The 18,835-nt window shown below is 39.6% G+C and overlaps 1 protein-coding gene and 1 long non-coding RNA gene across 2 annotated transcripts; both read left to right on the forward strand.

Moving 5' to 3' along the window:
• The first annotated feature begins 3,792 nt into the window (after window positions 1-3,792).
• Window positions 3,793-4,851, forward strand: LOC125476934. The gene is made up of 2 exons (XR_007258218.1): window positions 3,793-4,295; window positions 4,560-4,851. It is a non-coding gene; the product is annotated as an uncharacterized LOC125476934 (long non-coding RNA).
• Window positions 4,852-10,243: 5,392 nt separating this feature from the next.
• LOC103949482 (protein TWIN LOV 1-like) lies at window positions 10,244-12,261 on the forward strand. Its single transcript, XM_048583504.1, has one exon. The coding sequence runs from the start codon at window positions 11,753-11,755 to the stop codon at window positions 12,176-12,178; it is 426 nt and encodes a 141-aa protein (XP_048439461.1). The 5' UTR covers window positions 10,244-11,752; the 3' UTR covers window positions 12,179-12,261.
• Window positions 12,262-18,835: the final 6,574 nt, after the last annotated feature.

Consider the following 18,835-nt stretch of genomic DNA (forward strand, 5'->3'; position numbering starts at 1 on the left):
AATGAGAAGCCTTTTGGAAAGAGGAAGACAACACCAAAGGAAGAAAAGCTCGATGGGTTAGGAGAAAAAGATGACGTTCGAAGCTTGATTCCTTCAAGGATGAAGCGCTAAGCAATCTTGGAGGTCGACACAAAGGGACCACTGAAAGTGAGAAGGCGTACTATCATCCACACCAGACAATCCTTATGCCAACAAGCTCAAGAAGACAGCACTGAAGAGGAGATCCAAGATGTTTTCCACATCACAGTTCAAGAAGGTAAAGAAGACGAAATCCCCGAGGAAGATGTCACTGCTGCACCACCACAGCTCGAAGACGGGGGGCAAGCCACGGTCGATGATCTCAAGGAACTCAACTTAGGTACAAGCAAGGAACCAAAGCCTATCTTCGTAAGTGCATTATTAAGTACAGATGAGATAGAGGAGTATTATCAGCTGTTGTTAGAGTACAAAGACGTCTTTGCTTGGACCTACAAAGAAATGCCCGGCCTGGACCCTATCATCGCTGTTCATCATCTTGCGGTCAAGCCTGGAACACGACCGATAAAGCAAACTCAAAGACGCTATCGATCTGAGCTTATCCCACAAATCGAGGTCGAGATCGACAAGCTAATCGAAGCAGGCTTTATTCGAGAAGTGCAATACCCCAAGTGGATCTCCAACATCGTCATTGTCCTTAAGAAATCAGGACAAATACGTGTTTGCGTAGACTTCCGGGACCTCAACGATGCTTGCCCAAAGGACGACTTCCCCTTGCCAATCATTGAAATCATGGTGGATGCAACCACTGGCCATGAGGCATTATCATTCATGGATGGCTCTTCTGGGTACAATCAAATTCGCATGGCCCTCGAAGACGAGGAACTAACAGCCTTTCGTACTCCAAAAGGTATTTACTGCTACAAGGTAATGCCCTTTGGTCTAAAGAACGCTGGAGCTACGTATCAACGCGCAATGCAGAAAATCTTCAATGACATGCTACACAAAAACGTAGAATGTTACGTAGATGATGTGGTGGTTAAGACGAAGAAAAGATCAGACCACTTGAAGGATCTGCGAATAGTGTTCGAAAGGCTGCGAAAATACAACCTCAAGATGAACCCGTTAAAGTGTGCGTTTGGCGTCACCTCTGGAAAATTCCTCGGATTCATCGTCAAGCACCGTGGTATTGAAGTAGACCAATCAAAGATCAAGGCCATTCAAAGCATGCCCGAGCCAAGAAACCTGCACGAGCTGAAAAGTCTACAAGGACGGCTAGCCTTCATTAGACGCTTCATCTCCAACCTCGCAGGGCGTTGTCAACCGTTCAGTCGCCTTATGAAGAAAGATGTCCCATTCGTATGGGACAAAGCGTGCCATAATGCTTTTGAAAGCATAAAGAAATATTTGTCAAGTCCACCTGTCCTGGGGGCACCTGTGCCCGGGAAACCACTCATATTGTATATTGCTGCTCAGGAAAATTCAATCGGAGCACTCTTGGCGCAAGAGAATGAATCCCAAAAAGAAGGAGCACTTTACTACCTCAGTCGGACTCTCACCGGCGCTGAGTTGAACTATTCCCCAATAGAAAAGATGTGCCTCGCTTTGGTGTTTGCCATTCAGAAACTCAGACATTACATGCATGCGTACACCATCCACTTGGTTGCTAAAGCCGACCCTGTCAAATACGTTATGTCTAAGCCAGTCTTGACGGGGCGACTCGCTAAATGGGCTTTGCTTCTTAATCAATATGAGATCATCTACGTCTCAGCTAAAGCTGTCAAGGGACAAGCGCTAGCAGACTTCCTTGCCGATCATCCAATCCCGGCTGATTGGAAAATCTCAGACGACTTGCCTGATGAAGAGGTGTTCTACATCAATATTTTTCCGACATGGACGATGTTCTTCGATGGATCCGCACGAGCAGACGGAGCGGGGGCAGGAGTAGTATTCATGACGCCACAAAGGCAAATACTACCTTACTCCTTCCAACTGAATGAGCTATGCTCCAACAATGTTGCTGAGTACCAAGCATTGATAATCGGGCTCCAAATGGCGATCAACATGGAAATCACAGCTCTTGAGGTGTATGGCGATTCCAAGCTCATAATCAATCAACTCTTAACTGAATATGAGGTGAGGAAAGATGATCTCGTCCCATACTTCCGGCTAGCGACCCAACTGCTACGAAAGTTCGAAGCTGTGACACTGGAACATGTGCCAAGAAAGGAAAATCAAATGGCAGACGCTCTCGCCAATCTAGCCTCGAGTATGACACTAGGAAAAGATGAAGTTGCAGACGTGCCAGTTTGCCAAAGGTGGGTGATTCCGCTCGTTAATGAAATGTCACTAGATGATACAAATGTCATCTCAGTACTTCCAGTCGATGCTGAAGAGTGGAGACAGCCGCTGATCGACTACTTAGAACACGGAAAGCTTCCAGATGATCTTAGACACCGTTCCGAAATACGTCGACGAGCACCTCGCTTTCTTTACTACAAAGGAACACTCTACCGACGCTCTTTTGAAGGAGTACTCCTGAGATGCCTAGGTGAGGAAGAAGTTAATCAAGCCATGGAAGAAGCACATTCAGGTGTGTGTGGGGCACATCAGTCTGGACCAAAGCTACATTTTCGGCTTAAAAGAATGGGTTACTACTGGCCAAGTATGGTGAAGGACTGCCTGGAACACGCCAAAAGGTGCCAAGCCTGCCAATTCCACGCCAACTTCATACATCAACCGCCCGAACCATTACACCCTACAGTTGCTTCATGGCCGTTCGACGCATGGAGATTGGACGTTGTAGGACCAATTACGCCAAAGTCATCTGCAGGGGAAGCTTACATCCTAGCTGCAACAGATTACTTCTCCAAGTGGGCTGAAGCCATACCTTTAAGGGAAGTAAAAAAGGAAACTGTTGTTCGTTTCATCAAGGAGCATATCATCCACCGATATGGGGTGCCTCGCTACATTATCACTGACAACGGAAAGCAGTTCTCCAACCGACTCGTGGACGAGCTTTGCGACAAATACAAGTTCAAGCAGCACAAGTCTTCCATGTATCATGCTCCGGCCAACGGCCTGGCAGAGGCATTCAACAAGACGTTGTGCAACCTCCTGAAAAAGGTAATCGGCCGAACAAAGAGAGACTGGCATGAAAGAATAAGTGAAGCACTTTGGGCATATAGGACTACACATAGGACTCCTACCCGAGCTACACCTTATTCTCTTGTATATGGCGTAGAAGCTGTTCTACCGCTCGAAAGTCAAATCCCCTCACTAAGGATGGCCATACAAGAAGGCTTGACTGATGAAGAAAATGCAAAGTTGCGCCTTCAGGAGTTGGAAGCACTGGATGAGAGAAGGCTCGAAGCTCAACAACACTTGGAATGCTACCAAGCACGGTTATCCAAGGCATTCAACAAGAAAATCCGCCCAAGGTCTTTCCAAGCCGGAGATCTCGTGCTGGCATTGCGTAGGCCCATCATTACAACTCATAAGACAAAAAGCAAGTTCACATCAAAGTGGGATGGACCCTACGTGATACAAGAGATCTACACCAATGGTGCCTACTTAATCATGGCAGAAGACGGGTTGAAGATCGGCCCCATCAACGGCAGATTTTTGAAGCGCTACTACCCCTAAAGCAAATGCACCATGCTCCTGGCCCGCAAGAGCATAAACTGTGTACGGCAAAATCATCATCAAAACCATCACTCATTTGAACTACGTCATGACTTGATCCCTCCTCAACCAAGGGTACGTAGGCAACTTGAAACTTCAAAACTTCAAGTACAGTCACATCACCAACAAAAACACAAACACTTTGAAGAAAAAAAACGAATTCAAACTATGAATACTTTATTTCTTTAAAGGAATGATTTGGTTACAAAGCCGTATTACAAGGGTGAGCATCACACCAACGTCACCACCGAGGAAAGTTGTGACCAAAAGACACTACACAGCATAAACTCGCTGCAGTCTTTTGAACAACCACACACGATAAAAGTGACACTTTGGGACAAGCTTCAAGTAGCAGTGGTAAAGAGCCCACGACAAGCAGTAAGGTCAATGTGCACAACAAAGTCACCGCCGAGGGAAAACCGTGACCAAAAGGCATTACACAACAAAATCCCGCTGCAGTCTTTTGCACAACACCACATGGTAAAAAGTGGCGCACTGCAACAAGCACCAGGCAAAGAGTACAGTTGCACCCACATCTTGCTCACTCCGTCACCAATTCCAAATTCACAAGAAGCTGCCACCAATTGTGAACATGGGTAATCCGTCAAAAGGCAGCAAGGAAATTTGTGAATGCAGTAAGACCTGTAAAAAAAAAAAAAAAAAAAAAAATACATATGTTACTATGTATTAAAAATATATATATATATTCTCTACTCAAAAAAAAAAAAAAAAAAACATATGTTACTATGTATTAAAAATATACATATTCTCTACTCGAAAAAAAAAAAAAAAAAAAAAAATCGAAACACGGTAAAAGGGGGGTTCACGGCAAAGCAAGCAAAAGTACTAGGTATAAATTTATTGTTTATAATTTGTTCTTTGTCTTGGTGTTGCTTCAGCTTTTTGCAGAGGAAGAGAAAGAAGACTTGGCTCTTCTTATTTTCACAAAAGCAAAGAAAAAGGTGAAAGTTCCACCATCGCAGCCATCAAAAGACACGGCTACTGCAGCAATCACTACCGCCAGTGTTAACCTCCCCAGGGACAATGCAGCAGTTCCTCCACTTCAGGTTTGACACCTTGCACTACCTCGAGCTCGTCATTCTGGCCACCATGATCAAAATCAACGAAGAGCTTCATTGACCGCTGTCAAACGACTAGCCGGTCTTCAAACTCGACGCCTTACACTCTGCCTCAAGATCTGGCTGTTTCTGCTGGCCTCTGCGGCTGCCTCTGAATGTGATCAACAAAATCAAAGTTTGTCAACTCACACTCAAAGATCTCATCTGTCTGCTGGCCTCTGCTGCTGCCTCTGAATGTGATCAACAAAATCAAAGTTTGTCAACTCACACTCAAAGATCTCATCTGTCTGCTGGCCTCTGCTGCTGCCTCTGAATGTGATCAACAAAATCAAAGTTTGTCAACTCACACCCAAAGATCTCATCTGTCTGCTAGCCTCTGCTGCTGCCTCTGAATGTGATCAACAAAATCAAAGTTTGTCAACTCACACCCAAAGATCTCATCCGTCTGCTTGCCTCTGCTGCTGCCTTTGAATGTGCTTGACAAAATCAAAGTCTGTCAACTCACACCCAAAGATCCTCCGCCTTCTCTATCTCGGACTCAGCCTGGGTTTTCACCCAGAGCCTCAATCTTGCAGGTCCTTTATATAGAAAAAAAAAACGACAATGTAGAATAAGAAATAATAAAATAAAGTAAAATGAAATGATGATGTTGGGAAGTAATGATGAAAGTAAAGAATAAAAAAATAAAAAGTAAAAAAAAAATAAAAAAATAAAAAACAACTCTGGTGGATCAATCCACCGAAAGAAGAAAAAAAGAATAATAAAAAAATATATATATATAAAATAAAATAATAAAAAATAATAAAATAAAGTAAAATGAGATGATGATGTTGGGAAGTAATGATGAAAGTTAAAAAAAAAAAAAAAAAAAAAAAAAACTTTGGTGGATCTGTGCCACCGGAAAAAAAAAAAAAAAAAAAAAAAAAAACTTTGGTGGATCTGTGCCACCATGAAAAAAAAAAAAAAAAATTCTTGGTGATGTACATGTTTTCTCTGTATTTAGCACAATACACTAAATAAAACGAAGTATGTTCATTGATTTTCGAAAAATTACAAGTGCGAAAAAAATAAAAAAAAAAAAAAAAAAAAAAAGTGTCTAACAAAGAAAGAGAAAAATGGAGCCTTCACAAAGGTTGTTCACGTGAAGCCCCACTACTCGGCCAAACTCCAGGAGCAGGAAGCACCGAAGATAGATCATTCGAGGCCCCAATACTTGGTGGAACGCTTGATGACGCAGGAAAAAGGTGTCTCTGGAAGAAAGACGCAAGCCTTTGACGGTCACTTTGAATGCGACCTTGAGATTCTTGCATCTCATCAAGCTTCCTCTTCATGCCTGACGAATAGTTATTTGCAAGCACATGCAAACTTCTATTCTCGTACTTAAGCTGTTTAATCTCCTGCTTAAGATCTTCCACCTCTGCCATCAATGATTCCACCTGACGGGACCGAGCAAGCAGGCGTTGGCCCATGTTGGACACAGAGCCCGCACACTGAACACTAAGAGCGAGGGACTCTTGAACGGCCAACTCATCGGACCGTCCCGACAACAGCCTACTATCTTTTGGAGTAAGGAGGTTCCTAGCTACTATTGTAGCTGTTGTGGCGTCCTGCATCACGGAGTCTTCACCTGTAAGAGGACCGTTAGAAGATAAGAAAGAAGGGCACCATACATTACCTTGAAGCGGCGCAACCGGATCACTGCTGAGACTCAATTCTAAGCTAAGGTTCGATGGGTTAGCCATTTTTTCAAAAGTGTTAAAAGAGATGGGTGGATGGAGTTAAAACTCAAAAGGCCGGAGATGATTTTCAGGAATGAGCAACTTTCAAAGTATGCATGTTACAGGTGATCAATACCTCTATAAAAAGGAAGAGGCGCTTGCTCAGAAATCAAAGAGGCGTTGGTTCAGAAATCGAATGGCCGCTTATTCAAAAGTGAAGAGACATCGCTCTGCAAATCTCAAAAGCTGGATTTTCCGGCGTAAGTTAGGCGACGCTTTCTCGGCTTTCCAGAAAACGCGTTCAACTTTGTCAAAAGATCTCCGACAAAGTTGAAAACACGTGGAGGCTGGTGACGCTTTCGCGGCTTTTCAGAGCACGGGTGCCACTTTGTCAAAAGATCACGTGGAGGTCATCATCGCAGCTACACATCTTTAGCTGACAAGCGCAAAGTTCGGCGACGCTTTCTCTGCTTTTCAGAAAACGCGTGCAGCTTTGTCAAAAGAGGCACTCGTTCAGAAATCGAAGAGGCGTCGTTCAGAAATCAAAGAGGCGTATTCAAAGATCGAAGAGTCGTCACTATTTCAAAAAGCCGGATTTGCGGGATCAAAACGTTTGTCGACAAGGGTAAAAGAACAGTACCACCACTTGCTATTGGGAAATCCCTATATATGTCGACCTTCATCTTTTATGGCAAGGCAGACCTGCGAAAAAAAAAAATGCCCAACTCTTCCTCACCTCCGAGAGTACACTCCCAGCAAAACATCTCAAAATACTCAATTTTTTCCTCTTCCCCAAAGATGATACTAGATGCCTGGAGTACAGATGACCCATGAGGAAACGGTAGATGGAAGCATGTGCTGATTCATTCACCGCTTCTTCAAAAGCAAAAGTATCTCATATCATCAAGGGCGAAAGCAAAGGTATCTCATATCATGCTTTTTCCCTGTCCTTTTCTTTGTCCTTGCTCTTACATGCAGGAGAAGGGGAAATAGAGTTATCAGTCGGAACCTGAAATCAAACTTCCGACCTGGAACTGATTGCCTGGAACCTTTGCCTGGTTGCTTACCTTGCATTGCTCTCGAGTACTCATTGTCGCGGAGAAGTAATGTTTTGAAGCACCATTTAAATGCAAAGGTTGCATTCCATTCCTGCATCAGAGGACAAATACTACACGAGAAGATGCCAAACCTGCATAAGGAAATACCACTTCTGTAAAGGGAGCAAGTAAGACAAGTGAAAATGATACATCAAAGCATGTGGAGACAAGCACAACAAATATATGTGCTGATTCATTCGCTGCTTCTTCAAAAGCAAAGGTATCTTATATCATGCTTTCTCCATGTCCTTTCCTTTGTCCTTGTTATTACTCGCATGGCAAAGTGAAAAGAGCAATCAGACGGCACTTGGAGTCAGTTTTCCGATCTACCCTCTTCAATACGAATTGGGGAAAGATTGAACAAAGAAACAGGTCATCACTTCCACCTCGTGCTTGCCTGCCATGTGTATGAATCCTGCTACCCAGTTCAAGAGTAGCACAAAGGAAAATCAACGATAGGGGGAGACCAAAAGAATCCTCCAGCCCAGTTCAAGATCAAGCCTCGATGGCCCTTGAAGAAATCACAAAGTCCGATTCAAAATCAAGTGTTCACCACCCTTGAATCAAATTCAACTCCAGATCAAAGGAGTAAGTTCAGACCTTCGGAGGAGACCAAAAGAATCCTCCAGTCCAGTTCAAGATTAAGCCTGTGGAAAATCAACGATTGGAAGAAACCAGAAAATCTTCCAGTCGAACTCAAGATCAAGCCTCGATGGCCCTTGAAGAAATTTCCAGCCCAATTCAAGATCAAGCCTCGACGGCCCTTGGGTTGACATCTACATTAAGGGACTTCAAAACGCATCTTCAACACGTGACAAGCACATGTCTACGACGCGCCTTGAAGTGGGGGCATTTGTAGACATCAAAATTTCGGTAAAATGAATGTTGACCAATAATTAAAATTTCAACTCTCACGTATCACATAAATTTTACATGTAGCGTGTGACTCAACGAAAAATCGAAATAAATTGGAAAAGTTATCAAATAGGACACGTGTCAATACCTGGCAGAAATGATTTATTTCATCTGATTATTTAAATCCAAAAATCAAGTTTTGGAATTCTATAAATAGGAAGCCAAGGCATTCATTTGAAAGAAAAAAGCAAGAAAGAAAGGAAGAAGGAAAAGAAGAAAAGAAGGAAAGGAAGAAGGAAAAGAAGAAAAGAAGGAAGGAAGAAAGAAAGAAGCCTTGAAACTCTAAAGCTCTCAAGCAAATCCCGAAGGATCAAGAAATCACTCTTCGTTCTTCGTCAAAACCAATTCAAGATCAAGCCCCAACGGCCCTTGAAGAACTCCCACCAACTCAAGATTAAGCCCCGACGGCCCTTGAAGAAAGTGTTCATCGCTCATCATCCGTTCATCCTAAGATCAAGCCCCAACGGCCCCTTTGGATCAACAACCTCAACAAATCCACACATCCGTTCATCCTTCAAGATTAAGCCCAGAAGCCCTTGAAGATCCGCTCATCCATCAACCTTCAAGATCAAGCCCCAACGGCCCCTTTGGATCAACAACCTCAACAAATCCACACATCCGTTCATCCTTCAAGATATAGCCCAGAAGCCCTTGAAGATCCGTTCATCCATCAACCTTCAAGATCAAGCCCCAACGGCCCCTTTGGATCAACAACCTCAACAAATCCACACATCCGTTCATCCTTCAAGATTAAGCCCAGAAGCCCTTGAAGATCCGTTCATCCATCAACCTTCAAGATCAAGCCCCAACGGCCCCTTTGGATCAACAACCTCAACAAATCCACACATCCGTTCATCCTTCAAGATTAAGCCCAAAAGCCCTTGAAGATCCGTTCATCCATCAACCTTCAAGATCAAGCCCAACGCCCCTTGAAGATCCATTCATCAACTGTGCATCCTTAGATCAAGCCCCGACGGCCCTTTGGATCAACAACTCATCCACAAACTCACATCCTACGAAGATAGAATCAGAGGATCAAATTACAAAGAGATTGTAACCCCAAAATCATTAATACAAAAAATATATTTTGTACACGTATTCTTGTCTCTTGTTTCAGAAATTATTCGTGTTTACAAGACTATCCAAAATTTTAGAATATAAATGTGAGGAACCTCCAAATGTTTAATATGGATTTTTTTTTATACATATTAAGTATTTTATGTAATACCTACTAAATATATTTCAACAGATTGTGCAACAACACAAGTTTTCTCGATATCATTAATTAAATTACTTCAACATATGTCGATATTTGTTGATATATGTGTAACATGATTTGATTAATAATAACAAATCCATCAAATGTTCGACGAAATGCCTTACTGAATAAACCGAAATTTTTTTTATGCTCTTAGCGCTTCGTTTCTATCTAACATTAAGACTCTCCAAAATTTGAATCATGAATCTACCACAGATACCTGTACAATTGCAAAAGTGAGTTATATATAAAAACGATGTTTATTATATACCTTAATTATACATCGAAGTGACTAATGTAAAAAATAATAATTTCAAAAATGAAAACATTAAAGCAAAACAAAGCCGCATGACTGAAACAGACAACATCCATATATTTCACATCACAGAAACCTTGAATTAACCCGTAACACCGGAGGAGGATTCTCTACCTTTATATTCTCATTCCCTTCCATTCTCTTCTTCCATACATTGTTTTTTACCTTATTATCTTTATAAAAAAAATCAATATAAGATGTTGATATGGTTTATGACTATTCAAATAGAAAAACATGGAAGGATAGAAAAATTAAAAGGGTAAAAAATCATCCTCCCGTAACACCAAACCATCACAGCCACCACCTTTGAAGATGCAAGGACGTTCAAAATTTATTTTAACTTGGTTGACTCATCTAATTAAATTATTAATTAGGCTTAAAAGTTCTTCTATGGAATCAACGTTTTCGTCTGTCTTTGTTGGAGGAAACTACAGCTATTAAAAGCAAAAGTAATCGCTCTATCTATTTCCTTTTTGTCGCCTTCTCATTTATATATATTAACTTTCCGTGGTTGATGATTTGGTGATATATTGAAATCGTATCAGAAAAAAAAAAAAAAAAAAAAAAAAAAAAAACTGTATAAAACCCTAAAAATTCACACACGTAAAACACCTTTGATCGAGTCTATATATGGTGGCCTAATTACATGCTTTTATTTTGTTGGGTAAATTTCAGTTTACTACTTAAAGTTTTATGATTTTTAACATTTAGATAAAGTTTTTTTCGTCCCAGAATCATACTTAAAGTGTTAATTTTGAGACAGTCTCATATATACATTAATCTGGCTCTTAAGTTCCCGTTAACTAATGATGTGGCACTATGTGAACAATGACTAAGCACAACGTGTCATTAAATCATCCGTATGAAAATTAAAAATTCAAAAAAAAAATTTCCCGTCCAAATTTAAAATATTAAAATAATTAATTAAATAAAAATATTTAAAAAACAAAAGAAACCCAGAACGTCTTCCCCACCCGACATCCCTCCATCCCCTCCCCCCCTCCACGGCTCCACCCCTCCATCCCCTCCTTTCTTCTTGCCCTCAATCGAAATCCGATCGGACTCAGTGCGAGGGAGAACATGTCGAACTGAAACTCTCACCCCCGACCCGCCAGAAGCAAGGGTGTCCCAAAACCCCAAAAGGTCCTTCTCCCCAAGAATCCAGACCACAACAATCCAATCCCTCGAGAGCCCAATCTCAATTCCAATTTGAAAATCCTGTACACACTGTTGTGACTCTGCACAGTTTGCTACAGCCTCTCTGTTTCGTGGGTTTGTACACACTGTTGTGTCAAATATTGCTACAGAAAAAAAGGGAAATTCAGATTTATTTATTTTTCGCACTAATTAAACAAAAAACGATTGATGGGTATTTCTCAGCGATTATTGTTCATTCGAAAACACAACAACCTGCACTAGATATTTTCGAATTTGAAAATCCTGATGGGTTCCCTTTCACTACAAGCTCACTTTCTCACAAGAAATGTTCATCAAAGCTGCTATCTTTACATTTCATGTATCACAAAACTCAGTCAGTAATCAATGGGCGACGCCAATTGATAAAATTGTTTGAATTTCTGCGTTCTCTGCTCGTTTTCTCAACTGGGTTTTCTCCAATTTTTTAACTTTACGGGTGCCCACATGGGATTGGGACCCGATCGAACACAGAGCAGCGAAGGTTTAGTGGAAGTGATTGGAGAATAGGGACGATGGAATCGGAGCTGGGTTTAATTGAGCAGTCGTTCATCAGCCGCTACTCGCTCTGGGTCCAGGAAGCTCTGGGGGAATTGGCCGACAGCTTCATGATCACTGACCCTTGGATTTCCGGGCACCCAATCGTGTTCGCGAGCAAAGGGTTCTTGAAAATGTCGGGATATTCGAAGAACGAGGTGGTCGGGAGGAACGGCAGAGTGTTTCAGGGTCCGGGGACTTGCAGGCAGTCGGTCATGGTGGTCCGGGAGGCCATCAGGGAGGAGCGAGCTGTCCATGTTAATTTGCTGAATTATCGGAAAGACGGGATGCCGTTTTGGATGCTGTTTCATATGTGTATTGTTTTTGGGAAGGAGGACGGGAGGGTGATTCATTTCGTGGAGGGATTTTTCAACGTGATCGGTACACGGAGTAATTTTAGTTAGTTTTAGTTTGTGTGTGATGGATAAATTGATTTCCTTTAATTATTGTTTCGTAAAACATGAATGCGATTTACTTATTTGTTTGATTGATAACTTATTCATGCATGCAAACTAAGTAGGCCTCCTTAATCAACGTACAATAATAAGTTATCAATCAAACAAATAAGTAAACCGCATTCATATTTTACGAAACAATAACTGGAGGAAATCAATTCATATCACATACATGTTCATGACTTTGAATTCACCTTTAACTAAAAAGAAATTAGTTCCACATAATTGCAGAAATTAACAACGAAATCAACATAATTGTAAAACTAAAACAAGGATAGAAGACAGCCTAGAGATGCTTCAGCACTCCCAAAAGCTTGGGCATATGCACGGCACAAAGACTTCTCCCTTCCTTCCTTCTCCTTGCTGTGGCACACCTTTGAAACTCTCTAAAAATCTCTCAATTGCTCTCTTCTGTGTGTGATGGATGTGTGGTGTGAATTGTAGTGATAGATGGATGGTGTGAATTGTCGTTGTAGTATAGTGGTAAGTATTCCCGCCTGTCACGCGGGTGACTCGGGTTCGTTCCTCGGCGACGGCACCAAAATTTGAAAAATTTGATGTGATAGAAACTAACACACAAATTAAACCTTATTAAGATAGTTGTAGTATATGAAAGTAGAGATCGTTCTAGGCCGGGGATTAACTAGGGATGCCAATCTACACAAATGTGACTCAAAAACACAAAACTAGACTTAGAAACACTCAACTAGACACTAACAACTCAAAACACACTACACAGACTCTAAACAGCATAATACTAGCAAACAGACTCAAAACACTAAATTGGACAGATTTGAACACGTTTCTAACTAATCTAACACACTTAATTAAAGGGGGGATTGATTTGGACGAAATTAATTAAACTAAACAGATTGCATAAACTAAACAGGTTAGACACGAAATTGGGTGTTTTAAGAGTGAAATGCTAGTTAGAGGGTCATTCTCCACACATGACACATATTCATATAAATCGATTTCTAGTTATTATTCCTTTAAACCATGAATGACAATGCCCCAAATTAATCGTGAGAAGTACAAATTAACTTTCGGATTTTCCTAATCTCATTGAATTGGATGGATAAGGTATTGGCAACCAAATTATTCTTCAATAGTTTCCTACATGAACAACATAATAGAGATACAATCAAAGATCATTAAGCTTTGTGAAAATCATAAGCATTGACAAGGGATTCGTAACTATGAACTGCATGATACTCCTGCCATGGATTTATTTAACACAATCATGACTAGTGACTTCCACTACTTGTAAATATAAGTTCATAACGATTAGGTGAAATTCCCTTATATTTTAGCATCAAATTCATGCATGCAAACTAAGTAAGCATCCTTAATCAACAAACAAGAATAAGTATCAATCAAACAGATAAGTAAATCGCATTCATGTTTTACGAAACAATATTGTAGAAAATCAATCACCTCTAACTAAAAAGAAATTAGTTCCACATAATTGTAGAAATTAACAATGAAATCAACATAATTGTAAAACTAAAACAAGGATAGAAGACACCCCATAAATGCTCCAACACTCCCAAAAGCTATGTTTTCAAGCCTAGTTTTGTGTTTTTGAGTCAGTTTTAAGTAGATTAGCAATCCCTCCTAATCCCCGGCCTAGAACGATCCCTACTTACCCATACTACAATTATAGGGTTTAATTTGTGTGTTAGAATATATCACATGAAATTTTGGCGTGTCATTATACAAATGGTGAGATATGTATGCTAAAAAGTTAATAACTTAAAAAATAAAATTTCCTACCACTCCTATTAAAACATGTGTGTACTACTTGTGTTTCTGTTATAACTAAAAATTTCTCCATTTCGTGTGAGTTCAGATTCTAATTTCGAGGAAGCCGAGGCGGTCTGGTGGGAGAAATGGCGTTGGTTTGTGTGAGGAGGGGTCTAGGATGAGTGAGATTGTTTACCGATCATGTCAAAAAGAGGTGTGCTTTGATTCTTTGGTTGATTTGGGTCGTGTTTTGTCATTGGAATCTGCATTGGAGGGGATGGAGCCATGGAGGGACTCGGGTGAGGAAGATGAAGGGGGTTCTAAGTTTTGTATTTTTGTTTTTTTTTTTAATTTTTTAATTTAATTAATTATTTTAATATTTTAAATTTGGATGGGAATTTTTTTTTTAATTTTTAATTTCTACGTGAGCTCCTTAATGACACGTGGTCAGAGGGGGCGTTGGAGGAAAACGAAAGGTGCAATCGCACATGACCCCAAATTTGAAGGGGCCCCCAAAATTTTGCTATCTAATATTATGTAATAATGTTCTATATTTAGAAAATGGCTTTTGTTAGCATTTTAAAATCTCATTGTATTCCTTATAAGCGTAATTTTTTTTCTTTTTAAATATAAAAGGGTAATGCTAAAAAAAACTAAATTTGTAAACTAAATGATGTGTCACCAGTAGGAAATAAGTACGTATATAAACTCATATGTCTAATTTACAAAATTTTATCTACAAATTTAGTCTCCCTAGCATTACTCAATATAAAAATTTAGAGTACAATGAGATATTCTCATTGTCAATAATAACACCCCAAAAAACGGTGGGTTTTCAATTTTTTTTATATAATAATGTCATATATTCAAGAGAAATTTTAAAGTTAGAGTTTTGAAGTTTTTTTCTTCATGTTTGGTTGTTTAAGATTGAACTACTTTTGATTATTTAGTGAATGTTGTGTTAGCAACTTTTTTAAGAATAATTAATGACATTAGTAAACTTGCAATCAGTGAGTGTTAAAGTTTGTTTTGATTTAAGTGATTGTTTTCTAACATCAATACATTGGTTTACTTTTGTTTTTTTGTTTTTTGTTTTGTTTTTTTTTTTTAACTATCTTAAGGAGGGACTTTTTTATAAATTCCAAATAGGGCCCTTGAAATCTCAGAGACGGCCTTGCACGTGGCGCCCAGTCATTGTCCACATGAGCGCCACATCATCAGTTAACGAGAAACTTAACAGACAAACTAACGGATGTATGAGACTTTTTCAAAATTAACACTTTACGTATGATTCTGAGATGAACAAAACTTCATGTACAAAATGTTGAAAATCACGAAACTTGAGGATAATAAACTAAGATTTACCCTATTTTATTTTGTTGTTTCTTTGAACAATTGTATTATTTTACATAAATTAAATGAAGACTTCTCTACAACTAAGAGAAGAAAGATAAGAAGTTGGTCTAGTGGAAAGTGGCAACCACGATCTGGTTTTTTGACGTATGTTTTCCGCTTGCGCGTAAGCTCTGTTCATTTTACAATCAAATATAATATATAGGTGATCAAAATAGTCAAAATTGCATACAGTTTTTTTTGTTGATTAATTGCAGCATCTGGAATCCATCGGAAATATAATTTAGCCAATATATATGATGATAATACAAAACAATGTTTTCTTTGAAACATTACTACTTCTCATTTAATGTTAATGATGTTTCTATAACATGAAATTTTATCGTGATAATTAAACAGTCAAATGATTTTAGATTGAATTGAATTTTTGTAAGGATGATCGATAAATCGAGGCTTTCAAAATAGATGGTTCAAATTGTTAAAGTTCTATGTGGAGTAGGTCCCACAACTAATTTTCATTTTTTTTTTTGTAAAAATCAATGGGCATGTAGGGAAGATAGTGGGTCGAATCGGTGATGGCATGTCATTACACTCCGATAAGTATTTTTTCCCCATCTCCGCCTTCATACCCGAAAATTTCAAATCAATGAGGAACGACTTATCTGATTATAATTGTAATATTTTGTTCAACTGAAAATTTAGACTAATAAAAAAAAAAGAAAAAACTATCTGAATAATCATAATAGCAAATTCGATCATTAAAAAATGTTTTCTAATTTAATAAAGTCCACAAAACATTTTTTTACTGTGAAAAGGTTCAGTGGCAGAGCCAGAATTCTTTGTGAGATAAGGCCTTAATTTCATATATGTTTTGAGAAAAATTTCGCACTCATAACATGAGCAATTAAAGTAATCTTCACAAAATTGTAAGACACGTTAAATTTAATAGAAAGAATAAAAAAAGAAGTGTATAATACAATTAAGTTGGAGTTAGAGAGAAAGGTAATGACACACCCCGACCTAGAAAGTCCACTTGGACCCTGAATCGAGCTGTGCTGGCCGACACCTGGAAGGTGACGAAGCCATAAAATGTGATAGTGTATAAAAAGTGAATAAATTTGAATCTAAAAGTGTCTAAATACCAGAGTGCGCTACGAGTAGGAGCGAACTCATTTCACACGCGATGTCAGAGCATAAGTAAGGTACAGTAGTGTGGGTAAGAATCATACCCTTAAAAGTAGCCACCAATACTAAGATTAGCTATATATCCTCGTCGATACGAACTCGGCAGTTAAAACCTGAAGGGGTACAAAACAGAAAGTGTGAGTAAGCAGTAAAACCAAGCTTCCCAAAACTATTACCTTTTTAACAGTAATAACCCCTCGTTGTAATTCCCTTATCGTTTTCTTTAGGACAGTACAACATATATACATATATCCAAACCATACTCAAAAATGACCAAAACCACGGTTTGCCATCAACTCCACCATACATTAATAAGTAGGCCAAATGAACTTAATCAATACAAAGTGATATATCAGTCAGAGTCATCTAAAATGACATGTACAACTTATCCATATCTCATCAATCATGGCTAGCATATAAGTCGGAGTCACCTATAGTGACCTGTGCGACTTATCCACATCTCATCAATCATGGCTAGCATATAAGTCGGAGTCACCTATAGTGACCTGTACGACTTATCCACATCTCATCAATCATGGCTAGCCAATAGCTCAATAAGTATACCTGCACACGAGTCGGAACCACCTAAAGTGGTCTGTACGACAGGACTGGGTGTAAATAAATACGCTCAAGTGCTACGATCACGTGAAGACTGTGCGAATAATCGCGGGTCACCTACGAGTCGGAACCACCTAAAGTGGTATGTACGACAGGACTGTGCACCTACCTTGGATCTAAGGTGAGCGTAAGGTGCGGGAAGTGAACATCACATGAAGGACTGTGCCCTGGCCACGGGAGGAGCACTAACACCGGGGTGCAGGTTTATGAGCTCTCAATGCATCTCAATATAACATGTGCAACTCATGGAAACCAGTACGACAATATCGAAGTTGCCTAACATATAACTATAGTCATGCTATAACGCAATCGATTCAACTAATACCATAACTCACCTGAACTTACCTGGGTGTCCTGCGTTCACCTTTGCACTTGAAGGCATTCCCAATAATTATATGCAAGTAATAAACATATGGATATATCATGATGCAACCTAATACTCAACCATGTCGTAGCATTTTCAATTATAAACAATACGGTGTGAAGTGTACAACCAATAACGCCCTACTCTCGAACTACTTATTTTCAGGGATAATTATCCATGACAACCCAATTAACACTAATTTAACTAACTAATTCACAAAACTAAAACTTGCCCTTACCAATTTCCTTCGCATTACTCAATTTCTCAAATAAGGCTTTTGTCTCAAATATATTATGGCTGCATCTAACGTCTCGTTAGACTGCCTACGTACCCTAAACAGGGATCAAGTCATTCGTAGTTCATATAGGTACTTCAAGCATTCACAATAATTATATGAAGGTAATATACCTAATCAATTTAAAAGCGTCGATAGAACTCTTAATAATATATGTATGATAAAAAGGAAAAGATCCACTCACCTGAAGTCCCCGCTATGATTCTCTAGCGCACGTATCGAGGCATCCTGAATGATTGGTCCATGTGACCAATTATCAAATCACATCTCAGAACTCTTATCTGTAGAATACGTAATTCATATAAAACACAACCTCAACGGCATTCTAAAATAGTTTGAGACCCATTGACCACAAATCAACAGTCGATCAAAGATCGACGGTAGGGTCTACAACCTTGTATAACTTGACCCGGAAGATCCGCATATCAGATTTCCAATCTGCAACTCCCAATGATCCACAATATGTTTCTAGAATAGCATATTAAAATTTCATTACGATCCAACGATCAGATCTCCGCCAATTGCCTAAAACAAGTGGCCGTGAACATTTATTTTATTAACTTACAAATCCAATTCAGGAAGATCCGTAAGTCGGATTCCTGATCCATAAATTCCTATGATCTTTAAATATTACGTATTATAATGTATCCAATTTTGGTGACGATCCAACGGTCGGATCATCGATTCACATTTTTATCAAGTAACGTATCGTAACGAATTTAGGTTCCAACAATCAACCTACATCATTCAAATGACAAAACTGAATTCAAGACATTCGATATAGCCTAAAAATAGCATTGGCGGCTCAATGGCCACGCGCCGCCGCGGGTGGCAGTCGGCCGCCCCGACTCGCCGGAAAATCCAACTATTTCCAAAAATTCTCAAACTTCACAGAAATGAAGATCTCAGTGAGTGGAGCAACTTTCATACCTTCCATGAAGTCCAAAAGTGGACGGAAGATGGTCAATTTTGCCCACAAAGCCGGCGGGTGCCTAAAACTTCCCGACGTCGATTCATCGTCTACGGTGGTCCAACGGGGTCAAGG

Source organism: the organism of the source record quoted next, unplaced genomic scaffold, assembly GCF_019419815.1.
Source record: "Pyrus x bretschneideri cultivar Hongxiangsu unplaced genomic scaffold, Pyrus_bretschneideri_v1 Contig2, whole genome shotgun sequence".
NCBI classification, from domain to species: domain Eukaryota; kingdom Viridiplantae; phylum Streptophyta; class Magnoliopsida; order Rosales; family Rosaceae; genus Pyrus; species Pyrus x bretschneideri.